Raw genomic sequence first — 25,028 nt, forward strand, 5'->3', positions numbered from 1 at the left:
TAAAATTTGTAATTTGGAAGTATTAAATATGTAAATGCCATTTTTGCATAGATGCTAATGTCGGACACACGGTATACCAAATGTATGCTAAAGTAGAAAACATGGAAACTATTCTAGAACCATGGATACCATGTGGAACTGCAACATGTCTTCAATACAAAGCCAACTGACAGACATGCATTGAACTAGTACTTTCTGCTGAAACATTGAATAGCTACTAGAAATAAATGTAGGTATGGTATAAGCATAGGTTATAGTATGATTATCGTGCTATATGGCTTTTACCAGCTTGAGGGGTGGGGCTATAACCCTGCTCGGAGTGTATGCTAATCATAGGCTAAGTAACTTATTTACCATTGTCATGTGACGTGATATATGTATCTAGAAGTGAAAGAGCGATGTTAACCGGAACTGTATTGCACACTTGCTGTGCAATAGGTCATATACCACATCGTTAAGCGCGGGACTAGTCACATGTCACGTGACAATGATAATAAGTAATAGACACAAGTTGTAGCTAGCAAACAAACTAATTGACTCCTTTCAACCAATGTGGAATGAAATGTAGAGAATCTGAGTTCGAAGGAGAAAAAACATTCTCTCATTGGACATTATCTAAATCTGAATTCTATGACCTTATGATCACTTTCTTTTCAGAGGAAAACGTAGTTACAGTCAGGAAAAATTCAAGAAAAAATTAGTTTCCAAAATTTATTAATGCATAAATTTGGACTTAATAACAATTTTATTACCAAATTGTTTATACAGTAATTAAATTAATTAAATCAAACATAATTTACAAATAAAAAATTTGACAACAGGCACAATTATTTGTAAAATTTAAAATTTCATATTAGTATTTCATACACGTACTGATCCAGTGTCGTTTCTGTTCCTGTCTGCTGCCGTCTGTCTGCTTTCTTGGTATGTACTACATTTAGAATCAAATTCACTTTGTAGTCTGGACGTGCTGAAGGCATCTGTCTACACCTGCACATACATAGAATACCAGATATAATAAAATTTATTACTATGAGGTCGCAGTCAAAACCCAATATCAAGATATGTGAAATTACAGCCTGTCGTTTTAGCACTAACAGACGACATATTCAAATATATATTACGCATACTATTATTTATTATATATATTAGCTAGAATTAGCTAAAGCTAATCAGGAAAAAAAGATGTAGATAAAAAATTTCAAACAATTTATTTATTTTTAATTAGAAGACCGTCTTAGGATCGAATACATTTTATCGATATACATGCAGTGATGGTACGCTCTACTAACTCTAAACTGTATCCTCAAACGTTATAGTTATAGGTTATATACCAGAGTTTGCAAACTTACTACCAAAATGTGCAATTATGCAATTTTTATAATAGAAACATTTAGAGTTGTTCTCAAGTTTTGAACGCAATTAACTCTATTTGTAGAAGCAGTAGAGGTCGTCCTGTAAAAATTGTGTGTTTATGCTACCTTTCTAAAATGATCTTCTCTTATTACGTGATAAAAAATTTTAATTTAATAATTAATTAAAATTAAAAAAAATTAATATCAAAGCATCGAATAACGCTGTCATTTTGTGCAGTTTATTAGACACGTCAATTTTTTGCACTAATGACAACATCAATCAACATGTCACGTAACAAAATACTATTCACTTTCGCTATCCATGCAACAGTCGGATTTGAAAAATTTTCTTTCAAGCTTCAGTAAATGAAAATAATTTTAATTTTATTCTTTGATGTATTTTGACTCGCGCGCGAACCATGCCACTGGTGTAAACGGATAATACACGTGACCTCGGTCTCTCGCACGTGATTCTGATTGTGGTCTAGACACAATGTTCAGATATTAGACTATAGATACTGAAGTAATATGAATGTGTATTGACACTCTTGTGATTTCTTTAGAATGTGCTTTTGTAGGCACACATAAAATTACGCATCTTAATTCTACACAAAATGAACCGTTTATGTAAAGTGCGCAGGCAAAAGTGCTTGCAGACACAGATATGTGTTAAAAAGTTCCTTCTGTACGTATATTCTTTACTAATATACCTCTGCAGTCACCATACTTTGTAGTTCTAAAAGATCTAAAATTTAGGCGATTTTTAGATAATTTACTATTGTGGAAGTATACACACCGAGATAACAGACTTAGAAAGTACGTCAGTCAAGAAACTTGATGGAGTATACACACTAGAATCAACCGAAAATTTAACCCAATAGAAACTAAACTATATCAAATAAAAACTATGGTATACAGGTACACGCAGGCTGTCGACAGAAATGACAACCGTACTTAGATTGCTTGTATACGAGCATTTGCTAATACGTTGAATAGATTAATTAATAATATCAAACTACATTTTACAGCATTTTATCAACTTAGTAGTATGAGTACTCATTATATATATATATATATATATATATATATATATATATATATATATATATATATATATATATACATATACATATACATATACATATACATTATAGCAGTTGTATTTCCTATCAGCAATTGATTTATCAATTGGCACCACAAAACTTTTCATTATTCTCATTTGCATGAGTGTGCTCAAATTGATATCACGTGTTAATATTTACAAGTGATATATTTGCAAATATGTGTACTTTGGTAGTAACCATTTTTGGTTGTAAACCATACTCCTGCGAGTCTCTGAGCTAGAAGATCAATTATTAGTAACATGTTCATAGTTACGATAGCAAACTTTCTACCCCTTTCCAGGTTTGAAATTTTGCTGTGAACAACTTTCTGATACATAACTTGCTTAGTAAACTAATATACGGGCCATACATATTTGGTAACGCCGGTCGATTGCGTCTTACGATAGTTCCTTGAGCGATTGTTTGCATGAGCAAAGGTACAAATCGACTTCTAACAAGGTAAAAGTTTGCATCTAGAAGTTCGAGTTGCGAGTGGCAAGCACAAGTATCCATTCCAACATGAGAGTTGGAATTCAGGTTTTGCATAAATGTTTAAAATTTTGAACTTCCCCGATCATAGTCAGCAAGTTTTCATTTGATTCAGCAATTCCCTTTGCTGAGTTAGCTAAAGCTCACGTGATTGAGACATCCTACTTACTCTTTCTAGATTACTCAGAACGGTGTTCAGAAGCGTTCGGTGGAGTGAGAAATCGTAACTGTAAGTGGTATTTGGTAGTAGGTGAGCAGGCAACAACTACTAGCTAATTTTAAAGGGCCATCACATGACCGCAGAAACTCGCGTCAGATAAACCCTTTCATATATGTTCGCAATAAACGTATATTTTAAATTTTAGAAATTGTCTAGTTGTGCGAACGAAAGCGTTGCACATTTAGAACATGATCATTGCGGTTTATTACCTGAGGCCCCTTTGGAAACACATGCATGACGCCTACATTGACATCTGATCACTCTGTTGTCTACAAATTCTTGTTTTGCATAGGTTGCTGTGCCTGTGTGCCTGTCAGTTTGTAATATTAGATATTAAATTGCATTTCCTAAAATTAGAGGTTGGAATTCAACTCTGTTTTCTTTAAGAAATGTACAAAATATCTATCTTCAATGTGTGCTGTTTGGTCTTGTCGCTGAGACTGTCAGTTGAAAGTAAGAAAACCACTAATTGCTATAAAAGTTACCTTAATTTTGTTGCCTAACTACTCTATGCAGACAAAGTGAAGGCAGATAGATGCTTTCAATACAAAGAATGTTGGATGTGCGTTGAAGATCCCTGCTCCAGACGTAAAGAAGCTGAAGATGTCAACAACATCTGTGTTTGGTGCGACAACTATGGCAATCTAGGCTCAGCGTGTATTTCAACTCGAGAAGATCGAATGTGCCTCCCAGAACCGATGAAGTATGTGGATCAGTGCAAGACCGAGCAAAGAATGAATGTTCCTACAGGTTGACTAAGTGACTGTGTATGCGTGAGTGCGTGACCGTATGAGTAGAGTTCGATTTGTGAGTGTGCGTGTGTGCATATATGGACATGCTTGTGTGTGTGTGTGTGTGTGTGTGTGTGTGTGTGTGTGTGTGTCTGTGTGTGTGTGTGTCTGTGTGTCTGTGTGTGGATGTGTCTGTCCGTGTGTGTGTGTGTGTGTGTGTGTGTGTGTGTGTGTGTGTCTGTGTGTTTCTGTGTCTGTGTCTGTGTCTGTGTCTGTTTCTGTGTGTCTGTGTGTGTAAGATGAAACAGTGTTGCCCAAGGCAATGTTTACGACATCTATCAATGGTGCTGGACCATAGAATACCGAAATCAACGTTATTTTGATGGTTGCCTCAAATCCGTTTTAGCTGGGGTCCAAGGAAGAGATGGAGATACATAAAGAGACTTTAGAGAGACATTTAATTAAGTATCAGGGAAGGAATGGTATATGCATGTATGATGAGGCTGTAAAGTCGAGAGCGGGATGAAGTTACTCAGTACACTGCGTTGTGATGGTTTAGAACGTTGGCGAGAGAGAATGGGCAGGGCGGGTTCCAGAGGGGGGTTAAGGGGGTTGCAACCTCAGTTTTTCTAATAGGCGCGGTCCAATAATTTTATATAGTTTCATTAGAAAGGAGAAAATTAGTAATGCTATAAATAGCTGCTAACGGTGACCCCCTTTTTCAAAAATTCCTGGATCTGGCGTTGATGGGCTACATGATCCGGTGGCATGCAGTCAGGGATGTGATGTGTGAGGTGTGCTCCACAACCTCTAAGAGACAGAGTGACAAGGCGAGACACAAGTATATGGAAGAAGGAAAGAAACTTACAGCGAACAACAAGGTGCAATCCAATGTTCAAACTGTTTCAAATGGTGCGCGAGTAAAGGTATATTGGTGGTTTCGTCTAGAGGCGTAGCGTGACCTCTAGACATGGTGAGATAAGCTTCACGATGCTACGAGACACGCCCACTTTATAAACATGCCCATTTTTATTGGCTTGATACAATAGAATTTATGGGAGATTACCAGAAAAGGATAATGTATATACAGCTGTGGTCCTCACACGTATTTACAGTCCAGAATTTTTATGACCACACTTACAAATGATGGACACAGTCCACGCCACGTTACGACCCTAGATCTCTAGCAAAGTGCATAACTTCACCATCAGACTTGTTGCCTTTTGGAGACAAGCGTGACCGGGTTACGGTAGCTGGGTAACAGGACAGGACAGATGGGTTTTTTGTGTGTTTGTGTGTGTGTGTGTGTGTGTGTGTTTGTGTGTGTGTGTGTGTGTGTGTGTGTGTGTGTTTGTGTGTGTGTGTGTGTGTGTGTGTGTGTGTGTGTGTGTGTGTGTGTTTGTGTGTGTGTGTGTGTGTGTGTGTGTGTGTGTGTGTGTGTGTGTGTGTGTTTGTGTGTGTGTGTGTGTGTGTGTGTGTGTGTGTGTGTGTGTGTGTGCGTGTGTGGTGTGCATGTAGTTGTGTGTTTATTTACGCATGTTCCCACCTTTCTTCTATCAACTTATTATTATTATTATATTTATAAGATCCGAAAGTTACACCCTTCATCACAGAAAACTACGTTGTCCATCTTGAGGATCTAAGGTTCTCCTAGATAGTCTTTTTTCATGTTTTACAGAAAAACAAAAATATGTATTTTTATACAGAAATGACATTTTTGGCACAATTCAAGCTGAAGTCGGAGTTCAAAACTTCCACGTATGGATAGCAATAGGCAGAGTTGTAAACACTAAATCTGTTGTAGACAAGTGCGGTAGCTACACGCCAATATCAGCAATTGAAGTGGACGACCGTTTGCCGAGTTCACCACCCATTGGCAGGAGAGATCGATGCTGGAATCTCGGAAACATTACATCAGTTAGTCCAATTCTTTTAGATACCTCTAATCCTCAACAAGGCATTGAGCTCGATTTTGGCACTTCGCCATGTTGCTGTGGATCAAGAAACACAACATACATCAACACTACTGTTCTTCTAAAGGAAGGTTATTGTTCATATGATTTTGTCAATTCATCAGTAACTGCAGGAAACATTGCAAAGTTGACTAATTGTTCAGAAAGTAACAGTTCCCTCCAGTTTTTAGTCCAGACTTCTGTGCTCTGTCAAAACCATTTGGAATGGCGTCTTTCAGTAAAAATGACAACTGCGTTTTGTACAAAGAAAATGCCGAAGGAATACAGATGTACAATTGAGCTGAAAGCTGCTGCGAAGGAAGCAGTGATTGCTTCATCTTTTCCATATTGCCAAAACAATTTCCTATTGTGGAAAACGTTTCATAACGGCAGTGAAGAGAACGCATCTTCATATCAGTTGCCTTCTAGAAAAGGCATTCGGGACTCTTGCAGCTTTGTTATAGACTCGCACGACTTATGCACTCTATCTATTGTTTATCTTTACGGAAATAACACACCTCAACTGATACCAATCAATGGATCTACTTCTTTTCAACTTAGTGTCTGCGATCACTCAGATGAACCATTCTACAAGAATTGGTGGTTTGGGCCTGCTCTAGGTGTAGGTGTATTGTTCACTTTAGCTTTAGTCGTTGTTTTTGGAATTTACAAATGTCGGCAAGCTAAGAAAACGAAATATCAACGTCTCAAAAACAACGATCACCCTGAACAATCAAAAGTGGCTGTCGATAGAAAACACCAGACGGAATCAGCCACTCATACTGAAGTAATGTACAAATGTATATAAATTTATATCTTGTATAGTTTACTTGTAGTATTTTTATACTCCTAGACCGAGAAACCTTCCGCATCTGCAAATGACCAAAATGTTGGAAGTAAGTTCATAGATATGAGGAAACGTTTTGTGTACTACGTGCACAGTCTCTGCATAGCAGCACAGAGATGTGTTACACAATTGCGCATACACTTGCAATTTCTCAGTGTCTGCTGGTTTGTCCGTCTTCATTTTGTTTGGCATTTTTTGTTTACTATTTAACCAACAAATGCATCTTAGAGTCTTTCCTTTCGGGTTTGTAAATAGATTGCACACGTCAGGGTTTCAAAAAATGTAAAATTTATATGCGATTTTGTTGCAGATACTGCTACAAATGAGGATTTAAGTGAAGGACAAGAACTCATACACTCTGGGTTGCAGAGAAATGCAACTGTAATTAAACGAGTAGAAAGTAAAATCGACCAAATGTTAGAAGGACGTCAGACTGTCAACAGCAGTGACAACAGTACATAAATCTCTTGAACATAGATTTACTCTTATGTTGGCTAGATTGATGAGTCGAACTATGTCATCCAGACTTTACAACTATAGAATCAACCTATTAGCATAACTTTTTACATTTTCGTATCAACGATTGATTTATGCACAATATTTACCATTAACCTCATTTGAATAATTGTTGCTCAAATTAATATCACGTGTCAAAATTTGAAATTATTAGTAAAGTTTTGCATGTACTGTTAGACTCAAATTTTTTCTCTAGCTAACCCTAGAATTAGACTTTCTTACTTAGGTAAAAATTTTTAGCATAAAAAATTAACAAGATAAGTAGTTTGTACAACTAACAATTTGCCATCCTAATTGCTACTGTTTATCTACTAAGTTGGACTAGACGATCTTGCACATATTGCTGGAATGAGTATATATAATGCCTTCACAATTTTCTTGCTCTGATGAATTCCCACATTCGGAGATTAACTTAATCTGAACAAACCTCAATTAGCTATTACACGATTTTTAAGGTGTGTTCATTGCGTAAGAATTTAACAAAAAGAATTTGAGGATTTCTTCTATACGAATTTCGACTGCATGGCATTTTCTTTTAGAACGGTATTACAGTAAATCGTCTTTACTTAGATATAACCACCATTAGTCATACAACGGTCATGACTTTCATTCTCTCTAAACCCTTAATACCCATACAACATAAAAGTTTGTTTGCAATTCCATGCAGTAGTCCAAAATCCCAATAATAAATGCCCATACTTCACAGACTGAAAGAACATCTATATAGATAACAATTCCAGCTGAAATCGAGACTTTGATAGTTAGCAGTGAATGAAACAATCTAATGACCACTTGTACTCGTATTAGACAATCCTCTTTTAGTATAGCGCAAAAACACTCACGACAGAACGATTATACATGTAGGTAATATGTTTACTGCGATAATAACATTATGTAAATTTTGACAGCCTCCTAGACAGCGCAGACTAAGTTTGAGATAAATTCGTAAGGCATGATTGACTGGTATTTCGCTCAAAACAGTTCAAGCTGTACATTACGACACAGTTACTAGTTAATTAATTCTTCATATCACGTGATCTAGCAACGAAATCAATTTGTTGTATGAGTCAACACAGTTGTGCAGAAGTCTGTTGAAGCGAGATATCGTAATGCATAAATATAGCAACAAGTTGGAGTCATTAAAATCTTGTAATGCGACCTCACCATCCCTAATCAACGAAATCAACAAATCAAAATTGTTGTTGAGATTTAGTAAATTAAGTAACATCTACGAGCTCTATGGATACTGGCCTATTGTAGAAGAGGTTACCCTTTCCAATCCCCTGTATATGCGCACGCGCTCGCGCTCTCGCTCTCGCGAGTGTGTGTGTGTGTGTGTGTGTGTGTGTGTGTGTGTGTGTGTGTGTGTGAGTGTGTGTGTGTGTGTGTGTGTGTGTGCGTGTGTGTGTGTGACTGTGTGTGTGTGTGTGTGTGTGTGTGTGTGTGTGTGTGTGTGTGTGTGTGTGTGAACTTTCAAACCTGGGCGTCTTATTACTAAACCTTAAATTTTAAATACCACCTTGAACGTGACTGGCAACAAAGGCTATAACAATGCAAAGCACCTAATTATAGTGCTAACCATTGACTGTTCTGGAACAGCAGCTGCACACGTACAGTACTGGCACTTGCTAATTAACATGAAGAGTGGAGAAGAGGACAGACTAATTGACTGGCACGTGAGATTGTTATCATCTAGTACTCTAATTAACACCAGCAAGAACAATACGAGCATACGCTGTATTCGAAGTGTCCGGTCGTAGGTCTGTTCCTAATCGTCTGACCGTTTGTCCACAAAGGCGTTACTGCTCTAGCTAGAATATGCACTCCTCGCGCTTGTATTAATTAACAGCTGATCTACTAGGATTGTACCATCTAATGTCCTCTTTGTTGATCTTAAAGTCTACCGGCTATTATTATTGAAATTTGTTAAAATTGAAATTTTTATTAGTGAAATTTATTACTACCGGGAATTTTTCTAGATTATATATGCTCTAATTAAAAAATACTGTTCGATAGTAATTAGACTTGTTCGGACAGCGAATAAAGGAGAAGATTGTCAGTCAGCACGTGAGCTCATACATACAGGAGGGTGGAGCGTTTCAGTTTTGGACAGAACTTACGACGTTCTAGACGCAGCTTTAGAAGGTAAGATGTGACCTATCAGTATTATAATCAGATTAATTTTGTCGAACGGAGCACACTTACAGAGTTGCGACAATCATGTGTTCGTCCGTTGAGAGTCAGACCGCGTGTTTGAGCTTCTAGCTCAAGATTTACTTTAGTTAGGTGATATAGTGTGTACATTGAAACGTTAAACACGCCCCTTATATATAATTATTTGACTGGGACTTCCTTGGAAATCCATGCATGACGCATACGCCGATAACTAAACTTTAGTTGTTGTTACGCACGTGGCTGTACTCTGAGAGTCTGTGTGCAGGTCTGTCAAAAGTAACTCACACAATTTTGGGAATCAACTCCTGTTTTCTAGAAATGAACAAAAAATCAAACTTTTATCAGTGGCTATTAATTTTGTGGCTGAAATCATCATTTGGAAGTAAGGAAACTGCCACCTGGTAAAATTAAACAACTCTGTTTGATTCTTTTGCTTGTCTAGGCAATGCAGGCAATGCGACAAACGAAAGATGTTTTCAATATAAAGACTGCTGGACGTGCGTTAGAGATCCCTGTTCTAGACGTCAAGAAGCCGAAGATGTAAACAACATCTGTGTTTGGTGCTATATATCTCGATGTCGGTTCCGAGTGTATTTCAACTCGACGGGATCGAGCATGCCTTCCACAACCGATAAAATATGCAGCTCAATGTCAACTCGGCCCAAAGACAAGAGCTTTTACAGGTTAGATAAATGTATGCGTGAGTGCGTGAGTTTAGAGTGGTGCGTGGGGGCCTTGCCTCACACGCGCGCCACGCGTGTGTGTATGTGTGTGTTTGTAAACTATTTACACATATTAGCGTCTAAAGAAACGAGTCTTCGTCCGCTTGTCACCAAAAATGTTATTGTTCATCTTGAATACCTAAGGTTTGTCTACGTCATCTCTCTGACTCGATCACACAAATAACAAACATATTTATTTTTCATGCAGCAATGATATTCTTGGCACAATAAAAGGAGAAGCCAGAGTTGATTACTACAAAGTTGTGATAGCAATAGGAAGAAACGTGACGACTAAATCGGTAGTAGACATGTGTGGTAGCTACACTCCAATCTCGGCAGTCGAGGTGGATAACGTCTTACCAAGCTCACCCCCAATTGGCAACAGCAATCGTTGCTGGAACCTCGGACGAGTCACATCAATTCGTCCAACTCTACTAGATACCTTAAATCCTCAAGATGGTATTGCACTCGAATTTGGCACTTCACCATGTTGCTGTGGCTCAAACAAAACAAAATACGTCAACACTACTGTTCTTCTACAGAAGGGTTACTGTCAAAATAATTCTGTAAATTCATCAGTAATTGCAGGAAACATTGCTCTGTTGACTAATTGCTCTGGAAGAAACGATTATCTTCAGTTTGTAGTCCAGACGTCTGTGCTTTGTCCAAATCGTTTGGAATGGCGTCTTTCAGTAGACAACATGACAGCATTTTGCACAAAAACAGTGGCCAAAGAATACATGTACAGATGTGCAATTAGGCTAAAGCCTGCTGTGTCAGGTGTAGCAATCACTTCGTCTTCTCGATATTGCCAAAACAATATTAGACTCTGGAAGAGATTTGAGAATGGCAGTGAAGTGAATGCATATCTAAATCTGTCTCCTTCTGGGACAGATACCAGAGACTCTTGCAGCTTTGTTGTAGACTTGAACGACATATGCCATGTATCCCTTGTTTACTTCTACGCTAATGCATCTCCTCAACTCATATCAATCAACGGATCGTCTTTCCTTCAACTTGGTCTCTGCAGTGACTCCAATAGACCACTTCGCTCTGTTTGGTGGTTTTGGGTAGCTATAGTTTTAGGTGCTCTCTTTTTGGCCATCAGTTCTTATATTGTATATCGATATTGGTCTGCAATTTCCAAGTTTCTACACCCAACTAGAAAAGGATACGAAGTTCTTGAAAGCAGAAAAAATTCAAGTGAGGCAGTCGAAGATTGCGAGACCGTACGGACTTCTACCCGCAAAGCTACAAATGCTAAAGTAAGAGAAACAGTTATTGACACTTTGTGATCTAATCTTAATATGAATTTATGTAGACTCCCAAAAGTTTCCTATCTGCATCTAATCAAATAGCAAGAGGTAAGTTCCGTAAGAGGTAAAGCTTTGTGTAAAATAGCTTAGTGACGGCCTAGCAAAATAGTAAGTTGAAAACTACATGCACGCACACAGAGATATTCCTGTATGTAAATGCATGCTATGTTGTCCGTCTATACTTTTCCCGTTATTTGTTTTCTATTGACATAATCAGGTGCAGATCCAGAGTTTTGAGAGAGACAGGTCCAGGTCACAACCACGCCAACAGCAAAAACATACCCAACCACTTTTTGTGAACCAAATCCAGGAAGTAGAACGGACTGATCGTTGATCGACATGACAGCAGCACTAAATTTTGGTCTAAAACTTTTCACAGCTGGAGACTTACGCCACAAGTGCAGATTCCATTAGACCAAAAGAGTGTAAAGTTCTTGATATAAAATCAATCTTTGTCTTGTATAATATCTATATATATAAAGGAGAGGTGTCTGTGTGTCTGTCTGTCTGTCTGTCTGTGTGCCCGTACGTACGAGCGTCTCTCGAAGACGGCGAGTCCGATCTCGGCCGAATTTCGCTCGCGCACGCCGAATTCATTCAGGTCGAAAGTCAGGCCGCGGTCGTCTTCCTGACTTCTCCCACGACGACGCCGTTTCCCGCCGATCGCGCTCGCTTCCGCTCGCGCGCGAATATCTCCGGAACGGCGCATCGTGTCTCCACCGAATTTAGACTGCCCGTTCCCGACGTCGGACGGTACGCGCCGAGCGTGTCGTCTATTGCCGGCGACGTCGGGAAAAGGAAGATATTCTTGCTGATATCCGGGTCTCGAAAAAATACGCACACAGTCGTTTGCCAGTCTGCGACCGTCGAAGAGCTGCCGTGTTTGATGCACCTGTTCCCCGAAACGCCAGCAACGTCTTCCAAGAGACGACGTTCAGCGGGACCGTCGAAATGACGACAGTCCGTACGCGTCGTGACTTCGTTAGATACGGAGCTGCCGTGTTTGATGCACCTCTTCCCCGAAACGCCAGCAACGTCTTCGAACAGACGACGTTCAGCGGGACTGTCGAAATGACGAGAGTCGGCATTCGTTATATACGGCGAACCGATTATCCGGGTAAGTATTGCACGTTACTTCAACTAATCACTACGTATCTACACCGAATTTACCAGCCCGTTCCTGACATCGAACAGTATGCACTCCCTGCAGCGGAGAGAAGTGCCGATGTCTGTACAGGATCTTTCGCACTGCCGATAATCTTACGTTATCTTAATTAATAGCAAACGTCACAGATGTCAACGCACTTGATATGCCTTTAGTGAACTAACACCACGGCTAATTAGTGACAGTAAACGGTTACTGACAAAACTTTACAGTCTACTGTCGCCAAAACATTACAGTATTTAACTTAAAAAGAAAGGAACTCATCAAACAGTTGACCAAGCACTGCATCTTCGGCAAGACTATTGCATACCTATGTTCCATTGAATGGCAGAAACGTGGTCTGCCACATGCTCATATTTTAGTTTGGTTACCTGCAGAGCACAGCATTCATGCTGATGACATCGATGCCGCTATTTCCGCTGAGTTGCCTGACCCTAACTCTGACAAGGTGCTGTTTGATATAGTCATGACAAACATGATTCATGGCCCTTGCGGTCGCATGGACAAGCACCCACCCTGCATGCGAGATGGAGCATGCACGAAACGTTACCCAAAAGAGTTTAAAAGTGATACTCAGAGCGGCCATGATGGTTATCCATTATATCGACGACGTAAACCCGATGATTGTGGCCATCAAGGAATAAAGAAGATCAAAGGTAACGATGTCTGTATAGACAATCGATGGGTAGTACCTTACTCTCCCTACCTCTGCCGAATGTTTGCCTGTCATATCAACGTAGAGCTTTGTACAAGTGTCAAGTCTATCAAGTATGTCCTAAAGTATGTCAACAAGGGCAGGGACATGGCAGTTTTTTCGCTAGAAAAAAACCAACCTATTGATGAAATAGATCTGTACCAGACAGCAAGATACGTCAGTTGCAGTGAAGCTTGCTGGAGAATACTGAACTTTACCATTCACGATCGTCATCCAGCAGTGACAAACCTTCATGTCCACCTACTAAATGGGCAGAGGGGTGTTTACAATGATCAAAATGCTGTTGCTCTTGCTCAACGTCCACCTAAAACCACGTTGACAGCTTTTTTTATCTCTGCGCTCGGTATCGTCCAGATCTTGACCAGCTTGCTACGCCCGACCAGACGTTTGTTCAAAATTTGCTTTATGTAAATGTGCCCGAGTACTTTACATTTCATTCAGGCACCAAAACCTGGAACCCTCGAAGGCTTGGCACAGCTGTTTACAGTGATGGTCAAATAACTTCATTTAAAAAAAGTGAGGTCATTGGTCGAGTGTACGCCGTGCATCCTAAGCAACAGGAATGCTTCTTTTTACGCCTTCTGCTTCACCATAAGCGGGGACCTTGCTCTTTTGATGACTTGCTTACGATTGATGCACGAAAGTGCCAGAATTTTCGGGAAGCATGTAACTGCATGGGTTTGTTGGAAGAAGACTTGCATTGGGCCATGGCCATGCAAGAGGCAGCCATGCGAGCCGGAGCATCTACGCTACGTGCTCTGTTTGCTGTTATATTGACCACGTGTGATGTTGCTGACCCTCTTGCCATATGGTCTGCATATCGAAATGATATGACTGATGACATACTGCATCAGTGTAGGAGGGAAGCTCGACAGCCTGACATGGACTATAGTGATGATATGTACAACGAGTGTCTCTTTCGACTACAGGAATTAGTACAGCAGATGAGTGGACAGAAACTTGAAGAGTACGGACTGCCGCCTGTAAACAGGGGACATGAAGACAGACTGACAGTTGACCTACTTAGAGAAAAATCTTATGACAGAGAAGCACTGCAACAATTTGTAGACGAAAATGAAACGAATTTGACGATTGATCAACGCAACATTGACCTTCGCATTACAAATATGGTGGACCATGGACAAGGAGGGATTATTTTTATTGATGCCCCAGGTGGCACAGGTAAAACCTACCTGATTAACCTTTCCCTGGCACGCCTCAGATCAAGAGGATTTGTCGCCCTTGCTGTCGCCAGCAGTGGCATTGCGGCACAGCTACTATCAAATGGGAAGACAGCACATTCAACATTCAAGATACCGCTTAATCTCATGACCACAGACCTTCCTATGTGCAACCTCAAGCGAGGTTCATCAAAGGCTACACTCCTACAGGAATGTGCCGTTATATTTTGGAACGAGGCAACCATGGCTAACAAACTAGCTTTTGAGGCTTTAGATCGCACATTACAAGACCTAAGGCAGTCCTCAAGACCATTTGGCGGTATCTTAGTTGTCCTGTCTGGGGACTTTCGTCAGACATTACCAGTCATTCGAGGAGGTACACGTGCCAATGAAATTGATGCCTGCATCAAGTCATCACATTTATGGCAACACGTAGAAACACATTCTTTGACAACTAACATGAGAGCTTATCTCTACGGTGACGCCAACGCTGCTGAGTTTGCAAGTCTCTTGCTGCGAGTTGGGAACGGTCATATACCGGTAGTTGAAGGACGTCATACCATCTTCATTCCAGAAGATCTTGGCACAGTTACCGACTCTCCTCAGACCTTGATAGAGCGAGTGTACCCAAACTTGCAACATCACTACCAAGACTTCGAATGGCTAATGCAACGAGCTATTCTCGCACCACACAATGTCTCCATTCGTGATATTAACTGGGAGATGCTTCAGCACTTTCCTGGAGAGATAAAGATCTATAAATCAATTGATACGGTCAGAGATGATGATGCAGTACACTATCTCTCGGAGTTTCTTAACTCCCTGGAACCTGCTGGTATGCCTCCTCATAAACTGGCTCTAAAGGTGGGAATTCCTCTAATGGTTGTTCGAAATCTGGCTCCTGGGATTGCAAACGGCACACGTCTTATACTAAAGAGAATGATGAACAACTGTCTGGAAGCAGCTATTGCTACTGGACCGCATAAAGCCCAGGACGTGTATCTGCCAAAGATACCACTAATTCCCAGTGATACTGGACTACCATTTGAATTCAAACGACTTCAGTTTCCAGTTAAGGTCTGCTTTGCTATGACTATTAACAAGGCACAAGGGCAGACCATAGCTGTGGCAGGGCTAGATCTACACGAGCCATCCTTTAGCCATGGACAGCTTTATGTTGGCATTTCTAGAGTTGCCTCCAAACATGGACTAACTTTCTTGGCAAAAGAAGGAAAAACCAAAAACGTAGTGTACAAGGAAGTGCTGTCGACAAGATGATCATCTTTATGTTCACTGCAGGCATTCATGGCCTACATCACCTATGATGCTGGCCAACAGTGACTGAACCAGGGTTAGCTTAGAAGAGGTTGACTGTTAATAGGAGTGTGCAAGCACTCCATGACATCTCAGACTGTGGCTTTGCATGACTGTAAGTTCAGCCCAACTGAACATTCAAGACACCGCTTTTGATCATGCACACATGGTCAATTACATAAACATTAATGACTAACGACTAAACAGACAAAACACTACAATAATGCACTAAAAGGTAGGTAGACAATATGTATCACACAGCAACAAACAGGACAAAGTAGACCGTTTTGGTGGCTGCAGCAGCTGGTGATGCATCAATTTCTCAAAGAGACCTATGCTGAAGACATCAAGCAGGTACATAACGTTCAAATACCACCGGAGCGAGAGCTCCAGGTTGAGCATGTCTCAACCAATTTTTTGAGCCAGTATATGCCCTGACCTCCACGTGGTCTGGCTTGGGTTGCGCTGACAAGGGCATAAGTTAGTGTAATTGGTTTGTGCTGTGATTGGAACATTTTTTGCACAGGGATAATAACCAACACTATACAGCAATTATATGACTTCCAGTTCTGCTCTGATAGATTTCCGAACGGGATTCGTGTCCAATACATGCCAGATTCGATACACCTGTTCCTCGCAATGGCAACAACGTCTTGAAGTGCAAAGGAGAAGCACCTGGCATGGGTTGTCCCCCGGGCGAAGCCGGGCATTGGAGCTTGTATACATATATAAGGGTTCGAATTTGTTGTGCCGTCTCTCTGAACGCACTATTGCTATACTCATGTATCACTGCCTCTTGTGTTTAGATATTAAAGTAGATTTTTTATTAGAAATTCTACACTCAGTAAATTTTGTAGTTCTAAAACGAGTAATGTTTATGCCATTTTTGCTAGATACCGATGCATCTTTAATGGCCGGGCGAGCAGAAGTACAGAGTGCGGCAGACAATGGCTATCAAAGAGTAGAAATCGGAATAAATCAAAGCGATGGTTGGCTGAATGAAAACTAAATGACTCAATCAAACAACACTGCTTTAAGATTATGTTTGACAACAAGCTAGCCTAATTGCTACAATTGGTACTAGCTGTTACAAAATTGACTTGGTCCGTACTACTGCTTAGTACTTCAGCAATATGTGAAAATAATGTACAGAATTACTATACGTGGGTTTTTGCTTAGCTTTGGCTAGATTGCAATTTGGCTAGATGTTATGTAGCCTGTGACTTTTACAGCATGACATTTGCTTCATTAAATGGTAGCAATTTCTGATCAACAATTGACTTATGAATTGTGCAGCACATACCAGTAATCCTATTTGCATACGTGTTGTTCTAAGTGTGTGTGAGTGCGTGAGTGTGTGCTTATGTGCGTGTATGTGTGTGTGTGTGTGTGTGTGTGTGTGTGTGTGTGTGTGTGTGTGTGTGTGTTTGTTTGTGACTGCCGTCTGTATCTCAATTGGTTAGAGCATGCATTTGGAGAATAAGAACATTCTGAAACTTTGGGTCATGAGTTCAAGTACGGGATGGGTACAGGCGTAATTCCCTTAATTAGGCAAGGAACTCACACGCATTTGCCTCTCGACTCAGGAGTATAAATGAGTATCTGGTCATTGTCTGGGGGAGGACAAGACCGCTGACTTGGCGGATCATCACGCAGCACTGGTACGTGTAGGCATGAAGTTCTGTTCCGAGGCTGAGTCAGTTCAGTTAGATGCTATAAAGCCAAACACCTACTGGTAGGGGTACGTCAGGGTAGCCTGAAACTCCAAATAGTGTAGGAGGTCCCACCTAGAACTACTCAGGGGTGTTATCTTCGGTACTGAAGGGCATATCCATGCATTTGTCCACTAGCTTGTGTGTGTGTGTGTGTGTGTGTGTGTGTGTGTGTGTGTGTGTGTGTGTGTGTGTGTGTGTGTGTGTGTGTGTGTGCGTGCGTGCGTGCGTACGTGCAAACCTCATAGCAAACCAAAGTCACAGCAGAACTAAATTCAACAGCAGAAATTGTCAATTATATTCTAGCCACAAATATCTAGCAATAGTCCTTGCATACTTGTACCACAAAGACAGTTTTCATAGTTACAGCAATCCTTAGAAATCATAATTTAGTTTAAAACGAGAAAACAATCCATATGCAACCTAGTAGATACCCTGTTAGTCCACTCATTGTGGAGACACCAGAATGGATGTTGTCGGTATTGGGTGGTTTGTAGCAAAAACATTCAACAGAACAGCTAACATCTGACCCACCATCTACTGTCAAATTCCAGTAATTGTTCATGTCCCTAGTCAATATACATCCTGCAGGAACATTGCTGCTAGGTAGTGTTCCTTTCCAATCATTCAGGTAACAATACAGACAGTCTTCAGTTGTTACAATTTGGCCATGTTTGGAAAACTTTTGTACATCGTTGAATCTCATAGCTACACAAATTCAATTATTACAAAATTATATAAGTAGATTAGCTATCAAATCTTCTTACAAGATGACGTTTCTATACATGCTACTCCACAGGAGGCAACTGCTTCATCCGGTGGATTAGCTGTAGCCGATACTGATATCATTCTAGAAGCCGTGTTTGATACAGCGTATCCCATACTGCATTCCCCAGATCGTTTTACTGAGCTATTAGTGTCATCTTTGTGTACGTCTAATTCGCTTGTTATCAAAGCACAATAGGTTGCATTGTCTTGAAGATGCAGAACACGAACAGGATCGGTGCTCCGAAAGATATGTCTCCAAACTATAAGTTAAAATTAAATAATTAATTGCAATTATATTATTGGTTTCGTTACCCTTACTAATTTTTATTCAAACACGCAAACTAAACGTACCGGTAAATTCGGCAGGCTTGTATAGTAAGGCTTTTGTATTGTAACATGTAGCCTTACAGAGACATCCATTGCTCACTGTGATATTCCACATCAATCCATGTGGCGTTTTATAAGGAATAACGTTGCAGTACATGGTCGTGACGTCTGAACGGCTCACTGTATATCCGCCTTGAACACAGAACATGCCGTCGGGGTAAACTAGTGGAATAGAGGTGTCTTCTGTGCAAAGGTCGGTCTCACATACGGTAGCCTGCATAGCGTCGACGCCCGCGCACTGTGCTAAACAAGATTTAGATGAAAGAGTAGCGCTTGTATTTGCTTGTTTCAAACTTGAATTGCCTTCATCAACCTGAAAGAGTCAGAAAAGATGCAACAAGCTCGTACTTTCGATTGTCTAAGATATTTGAAAGCAAACCTCTGCACGAATGTTCAAAAGTGGCCAGCTCAAAATGATAATGGCTAAAAAGGCAACCACTGCCGGACAAGACAGACCGCAGTCCATCACTGCCGGCAGCTGAAACTCTAATTCTTCCCGACAATTCCCGACTTCCGATACCGTACCAGGAGGCGTTACGCAAGAGTGATCACGTGCAGGACTTAGATTTTGTATCAAAGTGGCGCAGTTTCGGTTTGTCATTGTGCATTACAGCGTTAAACAGTCGAATCAAATTTTTAACTCTTTAATTGTTGATTAAACTGCATACATCTTCATTCTATTTTCAAACATGTGCTGGTATGTACCACAACGCGCGTAGGAGTCTTTTGTTTTGCAAATGATATGATATGCAAGGGGAGGAACCGCTCGCCATGGGAGCGTGGCCGGAAACATTGAAACTTGCTGAAACAACGTTTCTGTTTATGAGAGGTCAGCAAGCAATTTTAATGTCAAATTTGTACAAATTATGTCAAATAAAATTTTTTATAGTATCGTAGCTCGCTGAGTGAGAGCCCCACCCTAGAAGAGGAGCAAATCACGTGCATGGGTGAAGTTGGCACGGCTCTAGATCTTTCTAAGCAAATGGTTTTTGCAAACGAATAGCATAAATTCGGGGAGTAGAATGGCCACAAAGTTAAAGAATCTGCTGCTTGTACCAACAGCTAGTCAGCAACTTGTCTACTGGACAAAGTTAAGTAAAAAAAATTAGTAAGTATTTTGAATTGCTGCTGTAATGGTACAGTATTAAATTACATTAAATGGTATTATTGTGGAGTCCAAGCCTACTGTCCAACAAGCTGTAAGAAAGGAAATAAGAACAAAACCACTTTTATCTACTTTTACCAATAACAAAGTTGTTTAGTTGGACTTTCCTTAGGTTACTGCAACAGGTAAATGTTATACCATTTACGAGGAATACCTTTCGTTAATTAACGTAAAATATGTTACTACTAGTATAGGATAGACGCTGCAATATACGTTGTTTGTATTCATTTAATTTGTTGTGGAGATTGATGTTTGTTTCGTTTTTGGTCTGTCTGTCGATCTGTCGTTCTGTCTGTCTTTCTGTCTGTCTATTGTCTGTTTATCTTTCTGTCTCACAGTCTGTCTGTCTGTCTGTTTGTCAATCCATCATTTTTTAGTTATACACACTGTTGGCAATAAAATCACACTTTCACTACAGCTAGGAAAGTCCATGTTTTGTATTATATACCTGAAAACACCAAATTCAAACAAAGAAAACACAAAGTAAGTGTAGACTAATGACATAATATTACTATTTCTACTGATAGCTGTTGTATTAAGTTACTAAATGTATACGAGAAGAAGATTTGCGTAATTGTTAATAGTGATTTCCGAAGCATGTGGGCCACATGACATATGACGTCAGTGCACGCCCTCTATTCAGGATATACGTAAGAGTCTCCGTTGTGGTAATGACGTGTAACGAAAAAATTTGAAAGGTTGCTGTCAACGACTCTCAACTGGTTCAAGAACGGTAAGAAAACTTTCCTTTTCTTAGACATAGGGTGTACTACAATAGCAAGACAATTGCGCTAGCCGCTTCTACTGTGTAGATTTAGAATCTCACAAACTGCATGAGTGCTAGCTTCGCGACGTCATGCGCCAAGTGCATGCAGTGCTGGTCGTTAGCTGAAGCTAAACGCAGCAAATGCCTATTGTCTCGTGATCGCAATTAGACCTCATGCATGGACAATCTGCATGCGAACAAGTTTTGGCGGGAACGACGTTTTTGCACATCGTCGGTTGTTCTTGTTCGCTATAGCCACTGTTTACTAACCAGTATGAATCTAAGGTAGCAACTACTAAATGTATTTGTCACACAACTCCTAACGATACGCCCACTTCGATGTAGCAGCTCGCATATATTGGTATGTGTGAGCTGGCCAGTATCGTCACTACGCATGGACCTGAAGAGGCCATGGCCTTCTCAATATAAGTATAGATGTGGTCTCTTGATGATAAACGAGGTCTCATAAAAGTTTAACCCTATATCACCAGGCCTCCACCAATGTGAAAGTTCAGCGATGCCCTTGTCGCCTCGTAGCGTATGTTGACAACTAATTCACATTTCTTTTACAGATTCAGTTCTCTAAATGCAGTGAAGCAGTCAGTTAACAATGAAAGCTAAACACAGCATCTACTCCTCCCTCATAAATTTTATCGTTTGGATATCAATTGCGTCATCTCGACGTATACAAGTGACAGCTATTCGTACAATGTACATGTAATCTTGAAACCGTTATTTTGTAACCAGAGTTCGAGCATGACGTCACAAAGAATCAAGACGAGTGTTTACTCTACACCAGCTGCTGGCAATGTGTGCAAGACCCATGCTCCAGAAAGGCCCAAAACGAGCATTCTACCGACATATGCGTCTGGTGCGACGACCTATCAAACCTAGGAAGTAGATGCATTTCAAGTCAGAAAGATAATTCATGTGGTCAGAAATCAAAAAAGTACACAAATCAGTGCATCAACAACAAATCATCAATTTTTCCACCAAGTAATTCTCTGATGGCAATTAGCCTTAAAATTGTAATTGATACTAATCTCAATTTTTAATTAATTTATAGAAAGCTGTAGTCCAATAGTAACTGATGCTTACATTGTTCACATTGAAAATCTGAGGTTGACACGTTAATATTATTTCTTATATTATGACGTTATTAGTGTTGTTTGGGTATACTAGAGACGACATTTCCGGAATGATACAAACAGTACCCGGAGTTCAAAACTTCGACGTGTCGATCGGTCTCTGTAAACCCCTGGAGAGAGCAAGGATGTCACAAACGTGTGGAAAGCACACTCCAATTGAAGTAATCGAGAGTGACACCTGGCTGACCACACCCATGCCGGGCAGACCAGACCGCTGCTGGGACATCGGGCAGACCACCGACGTCAGTCCTACTCTAGTCAACCATTTCAACCCTCAAGCAGGAATTGCTCTAGACTTTGGTCAAACGTTATGTTGCTCTGCCAATCTAACAGCAACAAGCGTCAGTGTTCTTCTCAAACCAAACGACTGTCACAAAGATTCGATTACCGCAGCTGTCACTGAAGGAAACTTGGAGATTCTTGCTGATTGCTCTAATACAAACACAAGTCTGCAGATTGAAGTGCAAACTTCTGTACTCTGTAACACAAACATAGAATGGCGCTTATCTGTGAGAGACACGACCGTCCATTGCAATCAAAGCAAATCAGGCGACCTTTATTGCAAAATTAAATTAAAAACAAGGAATGTGACAGTTCAAAGTCAACCATCAATGTACTGCAAAAACACAATAAAACTTTGGATAGCGTACGCTAACGGGTCCGAGGTCAATGCGGCTGTCGAGTATGCAAACGACTCTCATGACGTTTGTAGTTTCGGTTTGAAGTCCAAAGATGTTTGCAAATTGTCAGTCGTATACACCTATACCTCGGCGTCGCCCCAACTTTTAAAAATTAACGGTGAAAATGCATATACAGTTGACAGTTGCAATAATGCTCTAACAACAACAACTTTAATTGCAATAACTTTATCGAGTGTTGCTTTTTTTCTTCTTCTATTGAGTGTATTAGTGCTGGTAAAGCGAAGAAAAACTAAATTTTCTAAAAAAGAAAGGAGAGACACTGAAACATCAGACAATAATTCTGCTGACTTTGATCAGCACTCTGCAATGCAACTCAATAGAGAGGTCAACAACCATGAAAGCAACTGCAGTCACTGTCCTGTAACATTAGACAATAGTGACCCTCAATTGTTGACAACTAATGCAATTTCAAGATCTGAAGAAACCAAATCTCTTCTACACGTAGAAGTTAGTGGTTCCCATTCCAGAGATTACGGGAGTGCAAGTACGCATGTTACTACAAGTAATGAGAGTAACATACGAGACACTGCGGATGATACCATTCAAGTTGGCGATAGGGCAACCGCCGGATTTTCCAAATCCTTGATCAAAGAACGAAATGAGTCTAAAACAGTGAGTAGCATAGTTTAGTCTGACACGATAGATTAATTAGCTGTTTCTTTGTTTGTTTTAGGTTTGTACTGCAGTGCAAGATCATTCTGTAGAGTGCATTCAACAAAAAGAAATGAACGCTGGCATAATATTAAATGAAAAACACTAGATTTGAACTTCATTTTTTTGCTAAATTTCTTTGTTTGTTTTGACGTCGAGACTTGATCTTCAGTTGTGCAATTTTTTATCACAAACACGCAGGATTCATTGCCTAAATCAAATATTTGCCAACAGATATGAAAGTATGCCTTTCTTTGCCAGCAGTCACAATAATGGTCAAAGTACGAATTATCTTAGTCTCTGTATGTACATACTGTATGAAAGTATCAGTATGTATGGACATGCCATCGTCCTCATCGCTGTGTGTGTGTGTGTGTGTGTGTGTGTGTGTGTGTGTGTGTGTGTGTGTGTGTGTGTGTGTCGGATGCTGCAAGACGACGCTCAGAATACGTAGTGCTCTGTTGCTGTCAGCCTTCTTCCAGTCTCCTCTAACGTTAACGACCTAAAATTTGGTTGCCCAGGTATGATCAGTGAGAAGCAAGGAACACATGAAGAGCACTGCAGAAGGAAACATTTTGATATTGCGAGTCTGCGAACGTTGGTTTGATGGCGTCACTCACATCAAACCTCTTCTGTCCAATTGAGAAAGACTTGCAACACTCTCAGTTGCTATTTCTTTCTACGTATAGAACATATGGCGCGTGATATGTGCCAAAATAAGAATAATCGTGCATCAGGGGTAGTGTTTTGTGCATCAGGGGTAGCGTTTTGTGCATCAGGGGTAGGGTTTTTGTGCAGCAGAGGTAGGGGTTTGTGCACCAGGAGTAGGGGTTTGTGCACCAGGAGTAGTTGTTTTGTGCATCTGGGGTAAGCGTTTTGTGCATCAGGGGTAGGGGTTTCGTGCATCAGGGGTAGGGATTTCGTGCATCAGGGGTAGGGGTTTCGAGCATCAGGGGTAGGGGTTTTGAGCATCAGGGGTTTTGAGCAGCAGGGGTAAGGGCTTGTGCACCAGGAGTAGGGGTTTGTGCACCAGGAGTAGTTGTTTTGTGCATCTGGGGTAAGCGTTTTGTGCATCAGGGGTAGGGGTTTCGTGCATCAGGGGTAGGGATTTCGTGCATCAGGGGTAGGGGTTTTGAGCATCAGGGGTAGGGGTTTTGAGCATCAGGGGTTTTGAGCATCAGGGGTAAGGGTTTCGTGCAACAGGGGTAGGGGTTTAGTGCATCAGGGGTAGGTTTTTGTGCATCAGGGGTAGGCTTTTTGTGCATCAGGGGTAAGGGTTTGTGCACCAGAAGTAGTTGTTTTGTGCATCTGGGGTAAGAGTTTTGTGCATCAGGGGTAGGGGTTTCGTGCATCAGGGTAGGGGTTTTGTGCATCAGAGGTAGAGTTTCGTGCATCAAGGGTAGGGGTTTCGTGCATCATGGGTAGCGGTTTCGTGCATCAGGGGTAAAGGTTTTGTGCACCTGGAGTAGTTGTTTTGTGCATCTGGGGTAAGCGTTTTGTGCATCAGGGGTAGGGGTTTTGGGCATCAGGGGTAGGTGTTTCGTGCATCAGGGGTAAGGGTTTCGTACATCAGGGGTAGGGGTTTTGTGCACCTGGAGTCGTTGTTTTGTGCATCTGGGGTAAGCGTTTTGTGCATCAGGGGTAGGGGTTTTGTGCATCAGGGGTAGGTGTTTCGTGCATCAGTGGTAGGTGTTTCGTGCATCAGCGGTAGGGGTTTTGTGCATCAGCGGTAGGGGTTTCGTGCATCAGGGGTAGGGTTTTGTGCATCAAGGGTAGGGTTTTGTGCATCAGGGGTAGGGTTTTGTGCATCAGGGGTAGCGGTTTTGTGCATCAGGGGTAGTCGTTTTGTGCATCAGGAGTAGGCGTTTTGTGCATCAGGGGTAGGCGTTTTGTGCATCAGTGGTAGTCGTTTTGTGAATCAGGAGTAGG

The 25,028-nt window shown here is 40.8% G+C and overlaps 4 protein-coding genes across 9 annotated transcripts; 3 read left to right on the top strand and 1 right to left on the bottom strand.

The window, feature by feature from the left end:
- Positions 1 to 2,839: 2,839 nt before the first annotated feature.
- On the top strand, positions 2,840 to 7,338 carry LOC134189140 (uncharacterized). 6 transcript variants are annotated; one of them, XM_062657377.1, is made up of 7 exons: positions 2,840 to 3,197; positions 3,460 to 3,620; positions 3,684 to 3,917; positions 5,485 to 5,542; positions 5,605 to 6,637; positions 6,704 to 6,746; positions 7,008 to 7,338. In XM_062657377.1, the coding sequence occupies exons 2-7, from the start codon at positions 3,557 to 3,559 to the stop codon at positions 7,157 to 7,159; spliced, it is 1,584 nt and encodes a 527-aa protein (XP_062513361.1). In that variant the 5' UTR covers positions 2,840 to 3,197; positions 3,460 to 3,556; the 3' UTR covers positions 7,160 to 7,338. The 6 variants fall into 6 exon arrangements, with proteins under 6 accessions (XP_062513361.1, XP_062513365.1, XP_062513362.1 ...); XM_062657381.1 differs by having other exon boundaries at positions 3,555 to 3,620; XM_062657378.1 differs by having other exon boundaries at positions 2,840 to 3,176.
- A 3,341-nt stretch (positions 7,339 to 10,679) lies between these two features.
- LOC134189171 (uncharacterized) lies at positions 10,680 to 17,479 on the top strand. Its single transcript, XM_062657409.1, has 3 exons — positions 10,680 to 11,375; positions 11,432 to 11,474; positions 16,695 to 17,479. Exons 1-3 carry the CDS (start codon positions 10,812 to 10,814, stop codon positions 16,808 to 16,810), a joined length of 723 nt encoding a protein of 240 aa, XP_062513393.1. The 5' UTR covers positions 10,680 to 10,811; the 3' UTR covers positions 16,811 to 17,479.
- Positions 17,480 to 17,787: 308 nt separating this feature from the next.
- Positions 17,788 to 19,284, bottom strand: LOC134188864 (uncharacterized). The gene is made up of 4 exons (XM_062657067.1): positions 19,048 to 19,284; positions 18,633 to 18,981; positions 18,281 to 18,541; positions 17,788 to 18,221 (listed from the first exon to the last, which is right to left on the bottom strand). Exons 1-4 carry the CDS (start codon positions 19,267 to 19,269, stop codon positions 17,908 to 17,910), a joined length of 1,146 nt encoding a protein of 381 aa, XP_062513051.1. The 5' UTR covers positions 19,270 to 19,284; the 3' UTR covers positions 17,788 to 17,907.
- Positions 19,285 to 20,358: 1,074 nt separating this feature from the next.
- On the top strand, positions 20,359 to 23,344 carry LOC134189128 (uncharacterized). Its single transcript, XM_062657364.1, has 6 exons — positions 20,359 to 20,566; positions 21,172 to 21,282; positions 21,347 to 21,595; positions 21,666 to 21,720; positions 21,782 to 23,060; positions 23,122 to 23,344. The coding sequence occupies exons 2-6, from the start codon at positions 21,210 to 21,212 to the stop codon at positions 23,206 to 23,208; spliced, it is 1,743 nt and encodes a 580-aa protein (XP_062513348.1). The 5' UTR covers positions 20,359 to 20,566; positions 21,172 to 21,209; the 3' UTR covers positions 23,209 to 23,344.
- Positions 23,345 to 25,028: the final 1,684 nt, after the last annotated feature.

The sequence above is a fragment of the Corticium candelabrum genome, chromosome 13 (assembly GCF_963422355.1).
Source record: "Corticium candelabrum chromosome 13, ooCorCand1.1, whole genome shotgun sequence".
NCBI classification, from domain to species: Eukaryota; Metazoa; Porifera; class Homoscleromorpha; order Homosclerophorida; family Plakinidae; genus Corticium; species Corticium candelabrum.